Below are 23,411 nucleotides of genomic sequence, written 5' to 3'. Positions count from 1 at the left end.
TCTCCCACAACAAACACCTTACGTTTTGTCTTGGGGAGAGCAGGGGCGGTAGCTGCAGGTGGGCCCATGTTGCCTGTGGGGGCTGGCAACTCAGCAGGCTCTGCTGGGGCAGCAAGAGATGCGTACCTGTTGCTCAGTTCTGGTCGGGGAGGGGCCTTGGTGCGACGGGCCTTAGAGCCCTTGACCACCTTGGTCCATGCACCTGGCTGGACACAGCAGGAGGTCCCAAAGTCCTCCTTTGGCGTGGAGGGGGACTGTGGTCTACCCTCTGTCTCCCGGGGGAGAAGGGCCCGGCAGTAGGAGTCTATCTCCTGCTCGCAGTCCCTGATGGCACGCAGTCTCTGGACTGTGTCCTGGAGCTCCTCCAGCTGGCGCGCCAGAGACCCCAAAAGGGAGCAGACCCCACAAGGAGAGGTCACCATGCTCCCAGGCCCCAGAGTCTGAAAAAGGGACAGGCAGCCCCAACAGCCGAGAGCCAGGGGCTCCGTCTGCGTGGAGCCCGGAACCAGGGGCTCCGTCTGAGTTGTGCCTTCTGCTGCTGCTGGGTGGGGAGGGGGTGCCTTACCTCAGCGGTCATGGTGGTGCTCCTTCCCATGCTAGGTCCTGCCTCCTAGGCCATGGAGGCAGCTCCTTTGGAGCTGGTCCGGCCCAGCTGCAGCCCTGCACTCCACTGTGGGCACAGAAATCTGGAAGGGAACATGCTTCCCCCTATCACATTGCCTTCCCCCCTCCCTGACACACTGCTTGTTCTCCCTAGCTCCCCTGATGTGTTGCCTGTGCCCTTCCTGCCTCCCCAACGCATTGCCTGTGGCCTACCTCCCCACCCCTATAGACTTACCTGGAAGGAGCTGTGGAAGCTGCTTTCTACCACCCTGCCTGACTGCCAAGTGCATGTGTGAATGCGCCCATGCACATGGCACGGGCACCCTCTGCATCCTGCTCCCCCCAGCCCTAAGCAGCCCATTGCAGGCTGGAACTTTGCCAGCCTGCAAGGGGGAAACCTGCAGCTTCTTACGTTTTTCTCCTTTAAAGGGGAAAATCTGCATGTTTGTCTGTTAAAGGAGAAAATCCATGTTTTTCCACAGCAAACAGAAAGCCTGGATCCCAGGTTTTGAGTTAGCGATTAATCTATCCCGGGGGGGGCAAAATACAGCCTGTGGGCCAGATCTGGCCGGCAAGGCCATTCTATCTGGCCCACAGGACCCCTAAAAAATTTAGAAAATTAATATTTATCTGCCCTTGGTTTTTGTCAAAAATGGCAGGAGCCTGGGGCAGTAGGACCCAGGGGAAGCCCTGGTGGGCTCCCACAAAAGCAAGGCCTGCCCGGCCCAACCCCCTAAGCTGGAAGTCTCTGCAGGGGCTTCTGGCCTTGGACCTAGCTGCCCCGGCTGCACCGGCACCGTAAACTCAGGTAAGGGGGGGCGGCCCTTCACCACCCCATGGCTAGCGCTCCCTGCCGCAGCTGCTCACAGCTCGCAGGGGGCTGTCCTGAGCAGGCACAGGCAGCCCCACGTGGACTGCAAGCAGCTGCAGCTCAGGGCGCCAGCCATGGAGCGAGGTAGGGGCCGCTTTTTCCCCGCACTCAGCACCAGCTTGTAACCCACCCTTGCTGCGAGCCTGGGCCCCGTGCCGGCTCTGGGCTCCCCATTGGGGTTGCGCTGTGGTGGGAGCAGCTGTGGCCTCCCCACTTGCCATGCTGGGCAGCGTTTGCTGCTGCTGCCCACCCGAAGCTCACACGCTGGGCAGCACAGAGGCGGCAGTGGCAAACGCTGCCCGGTGTGGCAATCGGAGGGGCCACAGCTACTGCTGCTGTGGTGCAGCCCTGATGCAGAGCCTGGCTCAACACCACCTTGTAACCCAGTTACAAGCTGGTGTTGAGCGTGGGGAAAAGTGGCCCCTCGCCCGCCCCATGCCAGGCGCCCTGTGCTGCAGCTGCTCACAGCCCACCTGGGGCTGCCTGTGCCTGCTCCGGACAGGAGTGGCTGCAGCAGGGAGTGCCAGCCACAGGGCGGGTGAGGGGCCACTTTTCCCCAGGCTCAGCACCAGCTCCTTCCCTGCCAGCGAGCAGGGGGTCGGGGCTGCACACTGCCCCCAACCTGTACTGCGGGGCTGTGGGGGGGCACTGGGAGTGAGCAGGTGCATGGGGCCCACACCAGTGACCTGGGGCCAGCGCTGGTGGGGCCCAGAGCAGGGAGGCAAAATTACAGGGTCCTGGCTGGCAGGGGCTCTGTGGAGCTGGGCCAGCTGCCCCCTCCCCTTGCTGGTGCAGCACAGCCCAGCTCCACAGACCCCTGCCAGCCTGTGTCCTGCTTTGGACCCCACCAGTGCTGGGGACCCCACTGTACTAGGGAACAGTCTGGTGACCCTCCCTGTACAGTGTGATGGGAGTACAGAGGGCTCCTTCCCACGTGGCTGCTCCTTCAGGCTCTAATGCTATTTGAAGTGCAGCCCAAAGCACCTTTACTGAGAAGGAAAATAAGAGAATAGCACTGGCATTGATTTATGATCTTGAACACTCATTTTTGTGACCAGATGACACTTGCAGCCAGTGCAGGAGTATACTCCCCAACACATGGTGGATCATTTGTTCAGTGGAGAAGGCAAAGGAGGACAAAGCATCTGAGGCCTCTTCTAAAACATCTTGACATGGATTTACCCACCTCTCGCTTTGAAATGTCCATTAAGACAGCAAAGCTGGTCATGTGATTGCACTGGCAAGCAATATGGCTCTGATTTCTGGAGTAAAGTTCACATCCCTTGGAGGACCAGCCTCCTGTCATGCCAATTCTGTTGAATGAAGCAAACACAAGCAAAATCATAAGCTTCGCTGTCATCTGAGAATATCCAGCTCAGGCTGCTTCCACTATTCATCCCACATCCCGCTGACAAGGGCAGATCCAGAGGGGGTATGGTGACACCATCACATCCCCCTTTGGCTGTATGCTGCATGTGCAGTGAACCCTCTGAGCTCACTGGCATGTCAGTGCATCTCCAGGTGAGAGCACTTGCATATGCCATGACCCCTATGAGCTCACCAGCTGGTTGGCATGGGGTCTGCCCAGACCTCCTGCTTGCACGCAGCTCTGGAGCCCAAAGGGTGAGCACTGCTGCTATTTGCTTTTCCCCTCCCTCTTGAATTCAGCAGCAGGGGAAAAAGAGGGGATGAGTGGTAGATAGCAATTTTCAGTCCCTGCTTTCATACAGCCCAGCCACCACAGTTGCTTGTCCCCTCTTTTCTCCTGCTGCTGAATTCAGGGAGGGGGGAGGAAGGGGACAGATGAATCACAGCAATGCACAGTCTCTGGGCTCTGGAGCTGTATGCAAGTAGGGGCTCAGGGCAGTCCCCACATCAATCGGCCGGTGAGCTCAGAGCTTGTGGCACAGGAGCTGCACTGACATGCCAGTTCTGAGAGCCCATTGACATCCAGAACCATGGCGAGGGGTTGCAGACACATCTCCTTTGGAGGTATGGAGCATGTGCAGTGAGCTCTTCGTTATGCATGGGCTATATCCCTGAAGTGGGTGTGGCTGTACCTCTGTCACCACAATCCTGGATTTACCTATGCCTATCCATAATACTAACTGCTGAAGCAACTCCTGCTCTTAGACTGGAGACAACAGTTTCCAAGAGTGAGTTAAATACTTTTCTTTTCACTGCTAAGAACCCAAAGAACACTATCAAGGAAAACCCAAAGAAAACAATGAGTTAGAAATAATGTTTCCCCCTGTTTGTTACTGCCAATTTTGGGGGTCTTAAAAAAGTATTTGCTGATGTAATGTTTTTAAATTTCTTCTTTGCCAATTTGTGTAAGCGATCCACACAAACAGCAGCAGAAATGGACTGACCGCACAGGGCATCAGATGGAACTGACCATAAACAAAGTGCTGTCAGTTGTGAAAATACAGAGCAATGTATTTTCCCTCCAATTTCTCCATTTCAGTAATCTTAGCTGTTACTTGCAACAATCATACATGTTCATATAGAAACATGGTTTTAAATTGGGTGTATTCCTTTACACTAGACTGGAAAATATAGGGAAATATGCTGTGGATAGCAATGTGCTAAATCAGGGATTATGCTGTGCTAGCACCAAAGAGGAACATAAAACTTGAAAAGTCTTCCCACCTCCACCTGCTATAATTCCACTGACTTCAGAGATTAATTTGTCCACTTACCTACTATTCTGTTCTGCAAATTAATTACTAAAAATACTCTGGTATTTATTTTAAGGAATTTGAATGAGATATTAAGAGTGACCTTTTTGTTTGTCACTGAAATATTTCAAAGCTGTGTTTGAAGTTAATTCTTCCCTTTATATACAGTTAGGTTAGTTTATATTCTTTGGTTACAAGAAATGTCACAGTCAGGTAGTGAAGAGGCCACAAATAGACTATAGTTCCAGTGCAGAAGGCACCACCAAGGAAGTAGCAGGTTGACCCATTTAACTGAGTTATTCTAGCCCCCATTATTGCTGCAAAACTTTAAGACTACAAGAACTGACATTCTGTCATTTGAGATACAATCAGCTGTTCACAGAACCAATTTTTTATGTCGTCAAGAAAATTTATCTTAACTTTGTCCTGAGATGACCTAGGACCAGTTCATATGTAGGTATATGGAATAATTTATTGCTACTGATTTATTAGATTTCTGTTGCCTCTTTGATCTTTCTGAAGATAATTCACTCAGCCTGTCTTCCCTGACGAGGAAGCCTAGTTGTATAATCTACCAGTACATTTCCACTTTCAAGATTTAGAACGTGCGTTTTTACATGCACTTTAATTTGAATAATGCAGAATTATTAATTGCATCATCATCTCTTTACATAACATTTGTCACTCATTTTCCTCAAACCTTTAAAGTATCTTGCACAGAACTGCATTATAGAACCCCAAGCCAAAAAGTGAACACAGCTCTCAGTATCTTCTTGCATGTTTAAGAAATATTTGTGTAGATTTTCAACTAGGTTCTACACAGAATATGAAACTAGAGACTAGACTTTGGTCAGATCATTTGTTCTGATTCATCCCCTACTTCACGTTATGCAAATCAGATGCAGAAACTGCAACCTTATCCTGGTGGGCTGAAAGATGGAAGGGGAAAAGGTCAAAGGTTCCAAAGAAGACACTTCCTACCCACCCACTCCCACATATCCCTCATTTTTCAGTAAAATAAATGAAGACAAATAAGCAGAGGTGCACAGGAGAAAGGCAAGTTGCTTATTTTTTGTACAGTTGCCTTGGGCTAACTCAGGTGTGCAAAATTACTGGGATGTCTGCGGTTTAGGCTTGATTGCAATAACAAAAATTACATAGTTTGCACAATGTGAATCTGTAACTAGAGGATCATCTTTTGCTTCCTGGGATTTTTATATTTATCCTGACTTGTGGAAAGAAATTACACTATTACCATATATCTGATTGCATGAACAAACTTAGAAAAAAGGACCCATGTTTACCCCCAGACCAAATATCTTTCACACTAAGTGCACTGCCCTCTCTCTCCCTTTCAAAATATTGAAGAAATCAACAAACATACGCAATTGAGTGGTTCCAGAATACACAGGCTGGCTTAGTTCTTTCCTCTGTTTCGAGCATGGCATATTCCAGTATAATGGGCTTTTCCAGTGGGTTTGATAGAGGCTCCCCATCATCATGAATGGTGGTACTCACTACAGGTGTGTTAATAATGGGTCGGTTTGGTAACCTAGAGGAATAACATCAACATGCAAAAAGACTTCAACATTAAAATACAGAGGTCAGATTTTGCAGGTGCTGCATATGAGTGACTCACATTTAGGAACTGCAGCAGCTATTCAGTCAGACCCCAAATTATTCAAGTGTCTAGAGCCTAGCAGTACTGACCTGGCTGTGCTCACACAACAGAGTAGAGCAGGACAAAAGGATGACAAATATGCAACCAATTACTTCTACAGGAATAAATGCATTACAGCTGACAGTGGAGAAATATAATTGCAGCATAAGAACTGCTCCGCCTCTGCCTAGCACTCACAACAAGAAACAAGGATTCTCTAAGTTTCAAAGTTTACCTCAAACTATAAAGTTTACCTTAAGCTTCTTCGGTCAGGATCATAGTTCTCAGGTAAAAGTTGTCCTAGGGCTCGGGAAATAATCACTAATAGTTCTCAGGTAAAAGTTGTCCTAGGGCTCTAGAAATAATCACTCCAGCCACAGCATACTCATTTGACTCAGTTGGGTGTCGCTTCCTTCTCTTTGTAAGTTCATTCTCAGTGTTTAAGATGCCATTACCCATCTTAGATAATTTTTGGTTCGAAGGCTTCAGTGTGGGAACTGCTACAAAATTAACACAAACATCACGCTAACACTGCCATCAGCACTTTGGACTTCCATTTAAACTGGTGCTTTTGTTTGACATGGCCTCGGTAATATTCAGGCCCTAGTACTTGTGGAAGCATAGTACTGAGCATGCCCTTAATACTATGTTTATTAATAGTTTATAAGACCACATAAAATATTCTATAATCACTACTGATAATCAAAAAAACACTGAAGTACCTTTCAATAGGGTTATGAAACAAACAGTTCCTGCACTAGCATATATGTACCTAGAGAAAGATATGTAATCAAAGGAGATGCCAGTGGCTGCATCTATACATATGCTTTCCTGTGGAGTAAACTAATTAGCTCAGCAGTAATTTGTCACCACCTACTCGTGTGCAGTACACCTACACTGTCTACATGGACGCAGTGAACTAATTACTGTCAGGGACAGTACTATCTTACGCCGGAGTCATTTACTGTGCTAAAACACATGTGTAGACAGTGACCGGGCAGGCCAATTTCCTGCCTACCACCTAGCTACATGGCTTCACAAGGTCAGCACCCTCGTGCCTCAGCCAGCTTGTCTGCCACTGGATGCCATCACCCGGAGCCTGGGGGTGACCCCCTGTACCCCCTGCCCGCCCAGCTCTGCTCCTCTCCAGCTAAAATTGCTGCTGTCCCAGGTGCATGAGTAGACACTGCAACTGGGAGCAGTTTATTTTGGCTCAAACAACTCTGGAATTTACTGTTTCACCTTAATTTCATGTGTAGATGCACCCAGTGGGCCCGTTGACATGTGCTATTAATGTGACTGAATAAACTCCGCTGCAGTTTATTGCTCCTGGACACCATGTTTACACGTGTGCCTGGGACTGCTGAGCTGGGCTGGACCACCCCTGGCTGGCAAGGAGCTCAGGGGGTCAGCCTGCCAGCCTGGGGTTACTCTGACTTAGCTCAACATGCTGTGCAGGGGCTGACTGGGCCATGAGGGTGCTCCAGTGTGGGATTATCTGGCAGGCAGCCCTTGCTGCCTGCCAGATAACACCCTCATGCCCCAGCCATCCCCCATCAGTGTCTACATATGGGTTGCAGCACACTAAACGCTGCCACAGGATAGTACTTGTGTTTACAAGTACTAACCTATGGTGGCATTTATTAGTTGACTGAAACCTAAGAGGCCACACATGTAGATGCTGAGACTCCTGCGGAGCTAACTGGCCAACTCTGCAGTAAACGTCTTGTGTACACACGTCCAGTATGCATTACCCTTATTATTCTGCATGTGCCCTGGGAGATGTATAGTAAACTGTGTATCTTTTCCCAATGCAAAAAGAATGAGCCTGTGAAAGTACTTTCTCTAAACTGGCACTGCAAGATCATGCACTTTCTATTTTGTGGTATTGCTTTTCCTATACAGAAAAGATATATAGGTATAGGGCATAAACCATTTCTAAGAAAAATCTTTCATGACAAGTGTATTTTCTTATAATGTGCTATTTGTATTCTGGCTACTCTTTTTATACTGAGGATATTCAACTGCACATTGTTTCATCCACATATAACTTTGACACCTTTAACATCTTGACACTCCTCAAGACATTACCACCGTGACCAAGTATCCTGTAGGTTTCTTCTAAAGTTTCTTCAGATGTCTCTCAGACCGAGGTGGATTTTCAAACACACTCTGCACCTGCCTGTTTGATTTAAACCTTTTATTGGCCTTTATTTTTGACTAATTTGGAGAGTTCAAAATCCAGAATGGAGCTATCTACATCATTCACCTCTCCCTGCGAATTTCACAGGATGTGTGTAAATTTGTCTTTCATCAGCTCTGCCCATGTATGCCACCAGATTCTGGACACCAGTTCTGCTGAAATTCTCACCCATGCTTCAGATAAGAGATTAAGCATACCTGATGGCCCATGGGTTTCACTTACATATTGCAGAATTTATAAAAATCCTAAAGGAGCAGGGCTATGTTACTTCTACACCTGGGTGGCTAGGAAACAAGTGCTGTGTATAGAATGCACAGTTGTCTCTCACTAGAAGTTTTTATTAGTCTGCAGGAATTCCTTTTATAATAATACATATTTGCTTCCCTTCCAGAATCACCTTGGATCTCTCAAGGTTTGAATGGTAAAATCTGAGCTGTCTGGTTTCCAAAGAACCCTCATCATTCTCTGTACTGTAGATCAGTTTATAAGAGACTCCCTTTCTTAGGCAAGATTGACAAGTTGTCTGCATTAGGGCCAGCTATAATTAGGATGTTTGGGCCAGGATCCCTGTGGATGGGGAAGGAGCTCTGTCATCAATGCTAAACTGCTTAGGTGGGGTCTCCTCTGGGTGGAACAGACAGGACCACTTCTCTACAGAGTGACAGAGTAACATTAAGGGCTTTTTGCTACACTTGACATACAGGTAGAGCAGGTTTCACACCCTGGCATACTCTCTTTAGTGACTTTATGCCTTGCAGGTATACAGAGCCACTCCATCGCTATGAATATGTACATAACTGCCCAATACCTTCCCAAAACAGTTTATCCTCACAGGAGACTTAGCTGATCCTTTGGGGCTGATCAGAAATGCCTTCAAAATATCCGGAGAATGGTTTTACCTTTTCTTTCTGAAGGTTTGAACAAAGCATCAGGGAACAAAACGGATGACTCCAAATCTTTAGGATAATCTTCTTTAATCTCATCAAACTGTGGCACTTTAGCTCCCGTAAAATTAGACTTGTCAAAGATGTCAACAGCAATAACTAGGAAAAGAAAGGTTTCCCATAAGATTAACTTTATTTCAATCAACGATCGCATTATCTAAAAGTAAAACTTGACTGAAAGGTTAGAAAATCCATATGACATACAGAAGAAATTTGAACTAAAGAATATAATAATGCAAATATGCTCTCCTTCACTAAATAGTTTCAGTGATAGTAAAGGCATATCTTTTAACATTACTATAAAGTGTATGTGTGTATATATATATATATATATATATATATATACACACACACACACACACACACACATATATATATATACACATACACACACACTTACACACACACACACAGACTACAAATGTATATGGATTGCATACATAATTGTAAAGGAGTTCACAGGAATTTTATACTAGTAAAGTACTTTTTCTGATTTGAACTTTGGCCATGTAAAATGGCAGATTCCAACTCAGTATACTTGCTTTTTGCATATATTTAAGGCAAGATCTTCTGTAAACTTATTGTACTGGGAAGGGTGGTAGGACAGAAAAAAAGAGGAAACAGAAGGCTGGGAGTCGGCAAGTATGATGTCTATTGCCAGTTCTGTCAGTTCATAACATGGCTCTGGAGAAACAACTGCCTTATTTTCTTCAACTGAAAACTGGGGATAACAATACATTCCTTACTTATACAAATATTGTATTATTTTTTAGGGGTTGTAAAGTGCTTCAATAATATCTTTGGATGGGAGATGAACTAGCATGGTATTGTATTATGTGGTTACTGAATTGGGAATTACTTATTATTTTGTGTGTGAAATATAGCATGGTGGTCAGCAACAGCAGAATTTAGCCATGCAAAGTGCTGCAACTTCATCTCAAATTAACAGCAATATAAATTGCCAAAACAAGAGACTGACCTTGTGAAAGTTAATGTAGAAAAGCAACAGTATTCTCTTACTCCTTGGGTGCATCTACACATGCATTTACTCCAGCTCAAATTTACTCTGGTGTAAACTACTCCAGAGTAACGGTTTTGGGGCAGGCATCTACACATGTGGTGATTAAGGAGCAGATTTACATCCAGTTCCCTAAAGCCCTGCAATGGGCCCCTGCTGGCACTGGGGGGAGCTCCAGGCTCTCCCTAGATGCTAGCTCAGGGGCTGGCAGGGAGCACAGGGTCAAGAAACAGCTTGCTGCTGAGGCATGTACAATGTCCCCCTAGCCCGACAGCAGGGAGCTCTTAGCCTTGGCTCCCCAATCAGTGGCACCAGGCTTGGAAAGAGCTGGAGGGGATGGGCAGGTCCCAGCCCCCTGGTCCAATATGCCTGTGGGGTAGCTAGCAACTAGCTTGCTGTTAGCTGCCCCACCAGTGGATTGGGGTAGTGGGCTGGGAGTTATCCCCCCTGCAGACCCTTATCTCCCAGCCTGAGCCCTGCGGTCATGGAGCTTGGGCTGGGAAACCCTTATCTAAGGGTCTCCTAGTACCCCACTTCCCGATTGTGATGGTGAAGTGGGAGCTGGGAGATAAGGATTTCCCAGCCCCTGCTCCCCAATTGTGATCTGGGAGCAGGGGGCTTGGAGCTCCCTGCTGCCAGGGTGGGAGGACATAGTCCCTGCCTGGGCTCCTATGGCACAGCCTGCCCTGGCAGCAGGCAGCTCTGGGGGCAGGGAGCTATCTCCTGGCCTCTGGCTGATCAGATTTTACTCCCGGTCAGGCATCTGCATGAGTGCTATGGCATTGTTACTAATCTCGAGTAAATCTGTTACTTGCATTTGCAGGTAGCAAATTTACTTTGGAGGAGGGAGGGTTACTGATAACTAAGCATGTGCCCATGTAGATACACATGCTTACTTTGCAGTAAACTATGCTACGCCCCCCTGTGTACTAAAGGCCTGATGCAATGGCTTAGTTTTGGTACTTCACTATGAAAGCCAGGTGGGACAGACTCCTAGCCACAGGGCCTTGTCCTTGGAGGGGTCATGGATGGGAATACTTCCCAGCCTTCCCTAATTCCTGCGCCTTGCATTCTTAGCTAGCCTGTGGCTCCTCATCATCACCTCTACCTATTGTATAGCTATTAAAAGCGTTTAACTGCAGCTGAGTTGCTCCGTACAAAAATAAGACCTTCAACTACGAAATTCAGGCTTTTTAATAAAGGTTAAAAGTGAGAAGCTGGAACTCTGGAGGGTAACACTACTGAAAGCTGTGGCCCACTGCAAGTTTTGACAGGAAGAAATATCTAAGTGAAGAACTGCAAACTCCCACACCTCCCCTTGTCTCTAAAGAACTCCTAATAGTCAGCCCTATTAAACACAGGGCTCACCTGGAAAAAGTGCTTGAAAGAAAACAGAAACTATTCTGAACAAAATTGCCGCACCACCTGGAAGTAATATCCAATTCTCAGTATTAGCAGCACTCAGCTTGCCTTCTAGCTCAGGTTTCCAAGCTAGAGATCAGGGAACCCTTTCAATGTCCAGTTACGATAGGCAAGGGATAAGTGAAAAAATGTTTGGAGGAAAACAGAAAGGGGCCCTACCCCTCTGACCAGCATCCTTGAGCTTTTTCTCCGACACACTTGTATTTAGGATGCTTACCTAACAGAAAATTATAGTTTCTAACATAGCTACTTACTCATATTTGCAGCAACAATAACAAAAGGTTTCAGGTAAGTTTTCTTCATGTTTTGTGCCACATTGCTAAAATATTCCTCATAATGTTTCAGCAGGTGAGCTGTGCCACCCTCCGTTCTCTGAATTTGTTCCCAGAGTCCCTTGTTACTGGCGTCCAGAAGGGCACTACCCACTTTTATGATATTCTGAGAAGAAAAATAAAATATAAACTTAAATCATGAGAAAATATAACTGAGGCAGCTAAATGAATTTAGTGTATTAGATGTCACATGAAGAGTATTTAAAATGAACACTGCTTTCGGTGGGCACACAGCAAAACATCTCAATAAACCTTATTAAAAAACTGAACACTTATTAGTCACCCTCAGGTTGTTTTACTTACAAGAAATCCTTTAAAGCTTTTCATAAGCAACTGGGGCCAAGATCGGAGATTATGAGAGCTGTATTTTTTTTCTTTTAAAGACGAAAGCTGTCAAGAAAACTTAAAAGAAAACCTAACCATATTGGCTTTTGCACCTCAAAGAGATGAGAGACAGGACAAGCAGAGACGACTTGCTAGGAGCATTAAGAAACTCCCCTAGGGAAGTTAGAGAACTATGACTTGCTAAAAATTCAACTGCCAACAGAAAGAAATAGACAGAAATACCTTATTTTACAAAGGCTAACTTAGTTTTATTTTGTAAATTCCTTAATGATTCTACATAATCAGTCCCTGTTTTCAATTTTCTGAGGAATGTATATAATAGGTTTGGCAAAAATGTGTCTTAATTTCCATGTACAAAATTAACACCTCCACTGTCAATTTTTATCTTGCGTAAAAATATTCTGTTGGACAAAAGCAGCTCTAGATAAAATCTTGACTACTCAGTTCTTTACTAAACTAAACAAACTAGTACATGAACCCTGAGACAGAATGGAACAGCAGTAAATAGACTAATACTTAGGCTTGAAGTATGAACACTAAAGTCCTAAAAGCACTCAAATCTTGGTGCAAATGTAGAACACATCACCATGCTGTATTGAAAACTTTATTTATGAGGTTAAATATGGATAAAATTATAATAGGATTTAAATCAAACTCTTAACATTCATGTGCATACAGCTAGAGCAGAGGCAGGTAATTATTGTGGGTGGAGGACCACTTACCAAGCTTTGGCAAGCTGTCAAGGGCCATGCTTCCTTTTCTGGAGTAGGGAAGCAGGAACAACCCCACGGTACCAGGCCAGAAGCCTCTGCTAGGCAGGGGCTTCTGGTTTGGGGGTAGGGCAAGGCCTTGCTACTGGGTCCTACTGCTGGCTTCCCCTAGGTCCTGTATGCCCCTGGCTCCTGTCATCTTTGACAGGCAGCCAGGAGCAAATAAATATTAATTTTCTAAATGTTTAGGGGCCCCATGGGCTGGATAGAATGGCCTGGCAGGCCGGTTCCAGCCTGCAGGCCATATTTTGCCCACCCCGAGCTAGAGGCATAACAAAATAGTTCAGTGTCCAGGGTAGCAAGATGTATGGGAGCAGCAGCAAGTTCTAGCTGCCTCTGGTACAATTGTGTGGATATGGTAACAGCCGATATGTCCAGGACAGCTGTCCCAGTTACCCCACCTTAGCGAACTACTGCATATAGCCAGTCTCCTAAAAACTCCTACTTGCAAGGGGAGGGGCAGACCAGAGCTGTGTAACTGTCCTCAGGCACATGAACTGAACAGGATTCTGGAGCACTTGTCTGAAACATACTAACTTGAATTCTTTGATTCCCCATGGAAATACTTCATTGTAAATTTAAAAAAATGGAAACAGCAGTTTGCTCTTTTCTGGTTTGTACTTCTACTTAAAAGAAACAAAATTAAAGTCCTCTTGCTTTTCAATCTCAAGGTTTGGGTGTAGAAATTAATTCAAATCCAGTGCCGGAAGCTAGAAGGTTTTTGACAAAGCACCTACTTTAGAGAACTAAAAAATAATGTCTCAAGACCAGGGGAATCTAAAAAGTTAACCATTTCAAAGGTATGCATTATTATTTCTTAACTGAATTGCATAAAACATTGAGGAATTTTATTTCTTAGTGAGGAATAAATTTTATTCCTTAATTACAGGGAATTCCATTTTTAGTAAGATCTTTTTCAGGTATTTAGACACCATTAGCTTCAGATGTTTGTTGAGTCAGTTAAGGAAATAAAAGGATTATTACTGTAGGTACAAAATCATAAGAAAAATATTTCAAAAATTCTGTGTGGTAAATATGGCCACAATATTAGTTGATTTCTAATGAAAACAATGCACAAAATTCCAGGGCTGGTAACTGGCCAAATAACAATTTGTTTTTAATTAGAATCAAAGAAATATAAGATTTGTGATTGTGTACATATTTCCTGTTTATATTTATACTGGAAATTATAGGCCAGGTCTGATACAGGTATCGGTATGAATTGATTTTATAGCTCAATTATTTTCTTGTCTGGAGAGTTCTGTTTTTTGGCAGTACTTTATTGGTATCTATTGGAATATGGAATATACACCATTATTCTATTTCTAAGGAATATACAGTGCCAAATTCCATTTGAAAATATTTAGGATGCTGATCAATTTGTGATACTAATTAAGAAATTCTGGTACATTCATTCCCTTTAGCTCTGCAGTGAACTCAATTACAAATTTCTAAATAAAAATGTAAATGAGAACCTAGAAGCTCAATTTAGTGTATAAAAGCTCTCTTACTTCATTGAATTCCACATCCCTTGTTGCAGCCAAGTCAAACCCTTGCTGCTGACTCTCATACTGCAGGACTCTGATCATCATCTGGTATGCTGTCCTAACATCATTCCCATACAAAGAGTTTGTGTATTTGGTGGCATTCTGCAGCACTTTTGTGATATGTATGGACTTGTCTCCATCCATTATGGTCTCATTGCGATGTAACTTTTCATTCTAAAGTAGGAAGGGGGGGACAGGGGAAGTGGGAAGGGGGGATAGGGGGGAAAACAATTTAGCAACAGTATTTCATAAAATATCAATTAGTTCTTTCAATCCAAATACAAGCCATTGTTACTTCCATCATCTACAGACATATGGAGCAAAGGAATCATTTAATCCAAAAAGAGAGCCTACCCAGGAAGGGATGGAGAGGGCAATGTAATGGAAAAAGGGGGCTCCTAGAAAAGGTTCCCAAGGGTCTGAAGATTCAGCCTGATAAGAAATGGAGCCTGATGGTGTCAAGCTCCATAATAGTCATGATAGTCTAGGAAGTCATGATAGTTAGAACTGTCAGAACCCATTAATTAGATGCCTATAGCACAGAGGAGAATTGGTATAGCCCAGAGGAGAAATGACATAGCACAGAGGAAAATTCCATGGGTTCGATACATATGGCATAGTTTTGCTGTCAATCATTCTGGTGGCAGTAACTAGGTCATGGAGGAAAATTCTGCTATGCCTGAACCCAGTAACCAAATGCTACAATAGTGGAAAATTACAGTTTAGAAAAAAGTTCCCACCACTCATATGCAAATTCACATTATTATTGGCCAGTTCTAAATTATTCCTACGTGGCGACCAGCGATTGGCTTGCTAGCCATATAAGAGGTTGAAGCAGTTTCCGCCCAAGTTGGAGAACTCCACATACATCTCGTGGAGAGCTCTGAGCATGCTGTGGAGCCTAGCAAACTCCATGTGTGTCTTAGAGAAGAACTTAGGGGCCTGATCAACCTCTAATCGCTCCCCGTCACCGACCCAAGGGGGCCTAACACACCCCCACCCAAGACGTAAGACGACTGCCGGCTTGAACACCCCGAACACATTTGCAGACCGACCAAACGAACTTTGTAATTTCTGCCGACCCAAGTTTTGTTTACAACCGTAATCCAAGCAAGCTTCTGGCCTGCACTGTACGAGCAGTGTAAGTAAACAATCTTTTTTGTTCAATCAAAACGCTTGAGTATCTGATTCCACTCCAAGCGTCACAAGTACCCGCCCGCCGACTAGGGCTCCTAAGGCCCCGAACCCCGCGCTGCGGCTCTCGGCGGCGACAAGAACTAATGAGCATTAGGTTAGACAACAGAGGTAGTGGATTGTATTTAGCATGCCCAAGAACATCATACAGCTTTACTTACACCCGGACACCCACAAACACTAGATATAAATGAACAATTTAATTGATTAAATAACTTCAACATTTTAATCTACCAAAGAACTGTTATATTCAAGGTGCAATTTTAGTAAGCCCCCAGAAAAAATGTTAGGTAAGATGCTCGCCTGGTATAAAGTGGTGTTGCCCCACTAAAGGCAACAGAGGTATTCCAGTTCGTATCAGCTGAGGAGCTGGACTATAAAAAGTGACTGGATTGTACAATGAATATCTCTGTACTTGGTCACTAGCATTTAGCAAATGTAATTGCATCTGAGCCCTCACTTGATTTGGGAAATCTGTGTCTATTAGGGCACCAGCACATGTTACACTTAGGATGAGATTAAGGTGTTAATCATGCCAGAAAGGCCCACTCTACACATTAGAGGTATTGTGCAATTAACTGAGACCAGCTACATGTGCAAAGTACCTATCAAACCAGTAAAACATCCAATCAAGTATAAAGTTAGACCATGAAAATGTGTACTAACTTTATAGCTGGTTGCTTTCCAGCTTCAATTTGCACATGTAGCAGGGTCTGTCCCATCAGCTGACCAGGTTCCTAACCACAGGACTACACCATGTGAAGCTGGGGCTGTGAGTCCCACAGCTGAGGGGACTCTTGATCCCACTGGTGCTCCACAGCTGCTGGGACTGAGAGCCCTGCAGCTGCAGATTCTCTATTTCGGTGGCACCCATGGCTACCAAGACCAAGAGTCCTGCAGCCACAGAGAGTATGTGAAGGAAGGACTGACAGAGGCAGTGCTAGAGAAGGAAAAGGACATAGAATCCCACGAAGCTTGTGACCCCTGGCAGCAAAAAGTCTTCATCTCCACTTGCAGCAGTTTGCCTGGAGAACAGATATGGAGCCTTCACAAGTGAGGAGGAGGAACACAATCCACTGGTGGAAGAGGCATCCCCAAGGTTGGGAGGATTGAGACCACTGCCATCAAGAAGTGATGGGTGGTGGTAGTTGGAGACTCCCTTCTGCAGGGAACAGAGGCATCCATCTGATAGCTTGACCTGTTGTCTTGAGAGGTCTGCTGCTTGCCTGGAGCCCAGACTTGAGATGTCATGGAAGGATTACTGAGACTTATTCAACCATCTGACTACTGCTCCATGCTGCTTGTCCAGGTGGGCACCAATGATATTGCCCAGGGTAACTCTGAGCAGATCAAAAGTGACCACAGGGCTCTTGGTGCATGGGGATGGGGGATGAGGTGGTGATCTCCCTGATCTTTCCTGCCAAGGGGAAGTGTATGTAGCCTGCAGATCAATGCATGGCTGTGCAAATTATGTCACCAGCAGGGCTTTGGCTTTTTTGACCATAGAATGTTGCTCCAAGAAGGACTGATAGGAAGAGATGGGATCCACCTGACAAAGAGAGGGAAGAGCATCTTTACAGACAGGCTTACAGTATCCTTGTGAGGAGGGCTTTAAACTAGATTCATTGGGGGATGGAGACCAAAGCCCTGAGTTAAGTGGGTGACTTGGAGGAAGCACAACCAGGAGGAGACAACAAGGGAGGCCTTCTTATTCTTCATGAGAAAGTAGGGCAATTGGCTAGTTACCTCAGGTGTCTACACACAAATGCACAGGACCTGGAAAACAAGCATGAGGAACTGGAAGTCCTTGCACAGTCACGGAACTATGATGTGATTGGAAAAATAGAGACTTGGTTGGAGCTCGCATGACTGGAGCACTGTCATGGATGGGTATAAAATGTTCAGGAAGGACGGGCAGGGGAGAAGAGGAAGAGGAGGAGTTGAGTTGTATGTAAAAGAGCAGTAGGATTGCTCAGTGCTCCAGTATGAAACTGGAGAAAGGCCTGTTGAATGTCTCTGGGCTAGGGTTAGAGGGGACAGCAACAAGGGTGATGTCATGGTGGGTGTGTGGTATAGACCACCAGACCAGGAGGATGAGGTAGATGAGGCTTTCTTCAAAAAGCAAGCAGAAGTTTCCCAGTCACAGGCCCTGGTTCTCATTAGGGACTTCAATCACCCTGACATTCGCTGGGAGAGCAATACAACAGTACAGAAGTAATCCAGGAAGTTTTTGGAGATTGCTGGGGACAACTTCCCGGTGCAAGTGTTGGAATGGCCAACTAGGGGCCATGCTCTTCTTGACCTGCTGCTCACAAACTGGAAAGTACTGGTGAGAAATGTAGAAATGGGTGGCAACTTGGGCAGCGGCAGCCATGAAATGATGAAGCTCAGGATCTTGAGGAAAGGAAGGAGAGCAACAGAGTCTGCTTCAGAAAAGCAGACTTCAACTCATGCAGGGAACTGATGTGCCAGTCTGAGGGGAGAAGGAGTCCAGAAGAGCTGGTTGTACTTTAAAGAAACTTTACTGAAAGTGCAGGAACAAATCATCGTGATGTGCAGGAAGACTAGCAAGTATGACAGAAGATCAGAGTAACTTAGCAGGGAACTTTTCAGTGAGCTAAAACACAAAAAGGAAGCTTAAAAGGAAAGGAAACTTGGAAAAACGACGAGGGAGGAGTGTAAGAGTATTGCTTGGGCATGCAGGGATGAATTCAGGAAGGCCAAAGCACAACTAGAGTTGCAGCTAGCAAAGGAGGTGAAGGCTACCAGGAAGGGTTCTACAAGCATGTCAGCAACAAGAGGAAGATCAGGGCGCCTTCTTGAATGAGGAAGGCAACCTAGTCACAGATGTTGCAGAAAAGGCTAAAGTACTCAATGCCTTTTTTACCTCAGTGTTCACAAGCAAGGTCAACTCCCAGATTACTGCACCTGACAGCAGTTTGGGGAGGGGGTGGGCAGCCAACAGTGGTGAAAGAATACATTTAGTACCATTAAGAAAAGTTGGATGTGTACAAGTCTATGCAGCTGGATGTGATGCACCTGAGGGTGCTGAGGGAGTTGGCTGATGTGATTGCAGAGCCACTTGCTATTATCTTTGAAAACTCATGGTGACTGGGAGAGGTCCCAATCTTTAGTGCCCATCTTTAAGAAAGGGAAGAAGGAAGATATGGGGAACTACAGGCTGGTCAGCTTCACCTGAACCCATGGAAAAATCATGAAGCAGATCCTCAAGGAATCCATTTCTGAGCACTTGGAGGAGAAGAAAGTGATTAGGAACAGTTAGCATGGATTCACCAAAGGCAAGTCACACCTGATGAACCTGACTGCCTTCTATTATGAGATGACTGGCTCTGTGGATGTGGGGAGTGCAGTGGACGGGATCCGCTTTGACTTTAGCGAGGCTTTTGATACAGTCTCCCACAACATTCTTGGAAGCAAGCTGAGGAAGCATGGGCTGGATGAATGGACTGTAAGGTGGATAGAAAACTGGATGAGTAGCTTGGTGTCTACTTAGCGTCTGGTCTACTTGGCAGGGGTCAGTCCTGGGTTCAATATCTTCATCAATGACCTGAAAGATGGGATGGAGTATACCCTCAACAAGTTTGCAGATGGCACCAACCTGAGAGGAGTAGTAGATACACTGGAGGGTAGGGCTAGAATTCAGAGAGACCTAGACAAATTGGAGGATTGGGCCAAAAGAAACCTCATGAGATTCAATAAGGACAAATGAGAAGTCCTGCATTTAGGAAGGAACAATCCCATGCACCAGTACAGGAGTTAATGTGAACAATAAGCTGAATATGAGTGTCCTTGTTGTGAAGAAGGCTAATAGCATATTGGGCTACATTAATAGAAGTGTTGCCAGCCAACCAAGGGAACTGATTATTTCCCTCTACTCCGCACTGGTGAGGCCACATCTGGAGTATGGTGTCCAGTTTTGGGCCCCCCACTACAGAAAGGATGAAGACAAATTGGAGAGAATCCAGTGGAGGGCAACAAAAATAGTTAGGGGGGCTGAGGAATAGGACTTCTGACGACAGGGTGAAGGAACTGGGTTTATTTAGTCCACAGAAGAGAAGACTCAGGGAGGATTTAATAGCAGCCTTCAACTACCTGAACAGGGGTCCCAAAGAGGATGGAGCTAGACTGTTCTCAGTGGTGGCGGATAACAGACCAAGGGGCAATGTTTTCAAGTTGCAGCAAGGGAAGTTTAGGTTATATATTGGGAAAATCTCTCTTGCTAAGAGGGCTGTAAAGCACTGGAACAGGTTACCCAGAGAGGTTGTGGAATCTCCATCCTTGGAGGTTTTTAAGACCTGGCTAGACAAAGCCTTGGTTGGGATGATATAATGGGGGATGGCCTTGCTCTGAGCAGGGAGCTGGATTAGATGACCTCCTGAGGTTCCTTCCAACCCTAATTTTCTAGGACTGTATGACTAAGCCCCAGGTTCTTGATTGCTTGTTTAAGTTCCCAGGTATAAAGTGCCTGTGGAAGTGCAAGTTGGGGAGCTGGGAACTCTGCTCCCCAGCTTCATGCATCATTTCATGGTATGGGGCATGGGCAGCTGGAGAGCCAGGTTCCCAAGTTCCAGTTTTCCAGCTTCCAGGTTCCCAGCTGTCCGCACCCCACACCATGGGCACTGGCACATAAGGAGCTTTAAAGAATGGGCCTGCAGCTGTCCTTTTCAAAATTCCCTAAGCCCTCAGACCCAGACAGTGGGTGGAGGCTCCCTGGTCTCTGCCTCCCAGCACCAAGAGAGCTTTAAAGACCATGCTGAGGCAGCTTCCCCATTGAGGGCTTTAAACCCCAAGTCCAGCAGCTCTGGCTGGGCTGCCGGGGATCAGCAGCTCCTGGCAAGATTTTAAGTCCTCTGCAGTCCCTTCAGCTCCCTGCCCTCCTCCCCACAGCCTCTATCCCTCTCACTGGGAAGCCCAGCCAGAGCTACAGGTGTGGGGGTTTTGATAATCAGCTGATTGCCAGCCAGGCCAGGACAGTCCCAGTCTAGAACTGGATCCAGGGCTATCCCAGGTGGGACCAACAATCAGTTGACTGTCAGCTCGTTGCACTAGGGACTTGAATTGGATAGGCCAGCAATCAGCTGATTGTCAGCCCTGGCCTCAAACCACATCAGAGCTGGTTCAAGTGCCTGGTGTGGTGCCAGGAGAAAAATGACAATCAGCTGGTGCCACGACAAAAATGACAATCTTTGGCTACATCTGCAGCCACTTCTCTTTCAAGGGATGCCAGGCCTCCCTGCATTGAGAAGTAGTAATGATGTGATTTGGATCTGGTCCCTTATCTACACTCAGGCTTCCTGCCATACTTGTTTGACATGGAAGGAAGTGTGATTGCTGGGATTGGGGATCACATCCTATTGCACCATTAAATTAACATGTGCTAGGGCCTTAATTTAGATTTTGTTCTAAGTGTGTCCATTATGTGTGAACAGGTCATATTGTAGGTTGTAATATATGTGGAAACAGGAACAGGACAAGTTGGTAAGACTTGCAAAGTACAAGAAAACATTTCCTACCATGAGTTTAAGATCCACAAAGCTAATGGTGGTGCAGTTAAATAGCTCAGGAGGCAGCCAGCCTTTCTCACTGTTACAGTGCCGAACTGCATTCCCTAAAGTAAAACAAACAAAGGGTTATATAGGGTTGTAACTGTTCTGTACAAACCAGAAAGAGCATTTGTTACAAAACTAGCTTTTTAGTTTCAAACTGCTTAAAGAAAAGCACATATTCTACCTTGCAAGCAGGCATTCCTCTGCCTCCCATGAATTATACCATTTTCTGATATTTGTGAAGTGTTGTTCAGCAATAGTTTGTGTTTTGCTTCTAAATTTCTGCCTAGGCTCTCTCACTCTAGCTGCCACAGCATCTTTTGGTGAATTAAGCAATTTGTATTTAGAAAATCTGATAAAGGTTCTGCAATTATTAAATTTTTAAGATGAAAAAATCATCTATTCTATCCAGAGATGGAATACATGAGCTCCTTCAGGTTTGCCTCTTGGAAAAATATTACCTGGGTTTCCTAACATTGGAACACTGGCTATGCTATGTCTATGCAAAGATAATAGAGGACATTAAAATAAATGTAATATCCCTTTGTTTATTTCTGAATTGTTTCCAAGCACCTTACTATTTTAATGTATTCATTATCTGAAATTATTTGCTAAATAATTTCCATCAGTGATTCTCATTTGGTAAAGTCTCCACAAAAAGTTAAATGCATTTGAATTAACTAATTAGCTTAGTTTGGATACATAATCTTGTGATACTGTTTATGTGCCTTTACTGGATGGTGTAACACAGCATCGGGTTTCCAGCCTGAATGCCCATATTTGTTTTCCATTGATGTTCTGAAATACATACTATGCTATATCCACAAACATCTGCCTGTTAACTCATTTGTTATAATATAATCAGAAAGTAACTACAAGAGTGTGTATAGAGTTGGAAAAATATTTACCAATTTTTAATAACAGTTAAAATACAAAAAATTCAATTTATATCCATGATGTAACCAAAACTAGAGACTCTGGCTACCGAACTTTGTCAAACTGAGGAGTTACTGATCATACTCACTGGTACTATTTTCAAATGTTCTATAATCATTTACAATTCCACTTGGACACTGGTCACAGTAGGTAAAAGTTGGAAAGCATACAAATTAGATATATTTTTCCCTCAACAAACTTTTTCACAAACTATATGAGCATAAACTATTTGTAGCCTACAGGTGGCCACTGCAGTATTCTCAGAGATATTTCCAAGAAACCTGCATATGAACAGGTTTTGGAGTTGACTGTCCAAGTGCCCTCCTTTTCCCACTTCTCTTCATCAGTAAAATTTCTTTAAGAAAATGTTCACGCTTCCCAATTGAAAATATTTTTCTATATCAAGAAACAGACTTTACTGGGAAGGAGCATTAGAGCACTATCTAATTTTCACACAAAGTTTTCATGTATTGTCAGCCCAAATAGTGAACTACTTTTTATGAAGAAGATGCAGTCATGCCTTTATGCATAAGAGAATGCAAACACTAGGAATCTAAATGGTCCAAAAAGATAACATATTATTGGGAAAATGTAGTTATATTCTGCCTAAAAGTTCATTAGAAGAAAGCTAGTACAGTAAGTTTCATATAAATAGGACTCCATATTTTATCTCTAGCAAGTGAGTTACCTCACTAAAGGTCACATGCCCTAAAAGTTACACCTATAATGATTACTTTATAGTGAACAGAAAGTGAAGAGACTAAGTTTGTTTGCAGATAGAGTTTTAGCTTCTCTTTTTATTGCATTTGTTTCTTTATTTACTGTATTTTTAATATTCTTTCATTTGTTAACATAAATGTGTTTTAATTAATTCCTGAGATGGGAAGTTTTAATTAATTCTTGAGATGGGAATTATATCTAAATAAACCCTTCAGCTTCTGATATCTATACACTATAATGTAATCTCTAGATTTTATCAATAACTTCTCTTTATGTGTACACATGCTCTTTCACTCTTTTCCCCACACCAGACCAGCAGATAAGCATGTTAATATTCTACCCAGTGCGACTTACCCATTGAACCCTTGGGACATGGCACAGCAGCTGGCTGTCCAAACTTTGTCTGAGGCCACCAAATGCCAGCTTCAAATGCTTTGGGACATCCATTGTAAACCACTGTGGCAAGAACAGAAATGATGCAGTTTTTTCAGCAATGTAAAAATCACAGAAGTCAGCAAGATAACGCAGTTACAGATGCAGAAATAATTTCTCTGCAGCTAGAAGTTTACTGAAATCACCAACAACTCCCATATGGAGC

General features: G+C 44.6%; 1 protein-coding gene across 2 annotated transcripts in view; it reads right to left on the bottom strand.

Annotated features, from left to right (window-relative positions):
* Positions 1-23,411, bottom strand: part of LOC102372858 (cadherin EGF LAG seven-pass G-type receptor 1) — a 176,585-nt gene that overhangs the window by 31,316 nt on the left and 121,858 nt on the right. For both annotated transcript variants that reach the window (XM_025193545.1, XM_025193547.1), the window contains 9 exons: positions 23,168-23,269; positions 21,125-21,219; positions 14,361-14,570; positions 11,657-11,840; positions 8,918-9,061; positions 6,187-6,315; positions 6,070-6,139; positions 5,540-5,707; positions 2,661-2,787 (listed from right to left, as the gene is read on the bottom strand). In XM_025193545.1, the coding sequence (XP_025049330.1) occupies positions 2,661-2,787; positions 5,540-5,707; positions 6,070-6,139; positions 6,187-6,315; positions 8,918-9,061; positions 11,657-11,840; positions 14,361-14,570; positions 21,125-21,219; positions 23,168-23,269 (1,229 nt within the window). The remainder of the gene's footprint in view (positions 1-2,660; positions 2,788-5,539; positions 5,708-6,069; positions 6,140-6,186; positions 6,316-8,917; positions 9,062-11,656; positions 11,841-14,360; positions 14,571-21,124; positions 21,220-23,167; positions 23,270-23,411) is intronic.

The sequence above is a fragment of the Alligator sinensis genome, unplaced genomic scaffold, assembly GCF_000455745.1.
Source record: "Alligator sinensis unplaced genomic scaffold, ASM45574v1 scaffold1061_1, whole genome shotgun sequence".
In the NCBI taxonomy this organism is placed as follows: domain Eukaryota; kingdom Metazoa; phylum Chordata; order Crocodylia; family Alligatoridae; genus Alligator; species Alligator sinensis.
The sequence above is the reverse complement of the archived record's forward strand: the minus strand, read 5'-3'. Positions and strand labels throughout refer to the sequence as shown.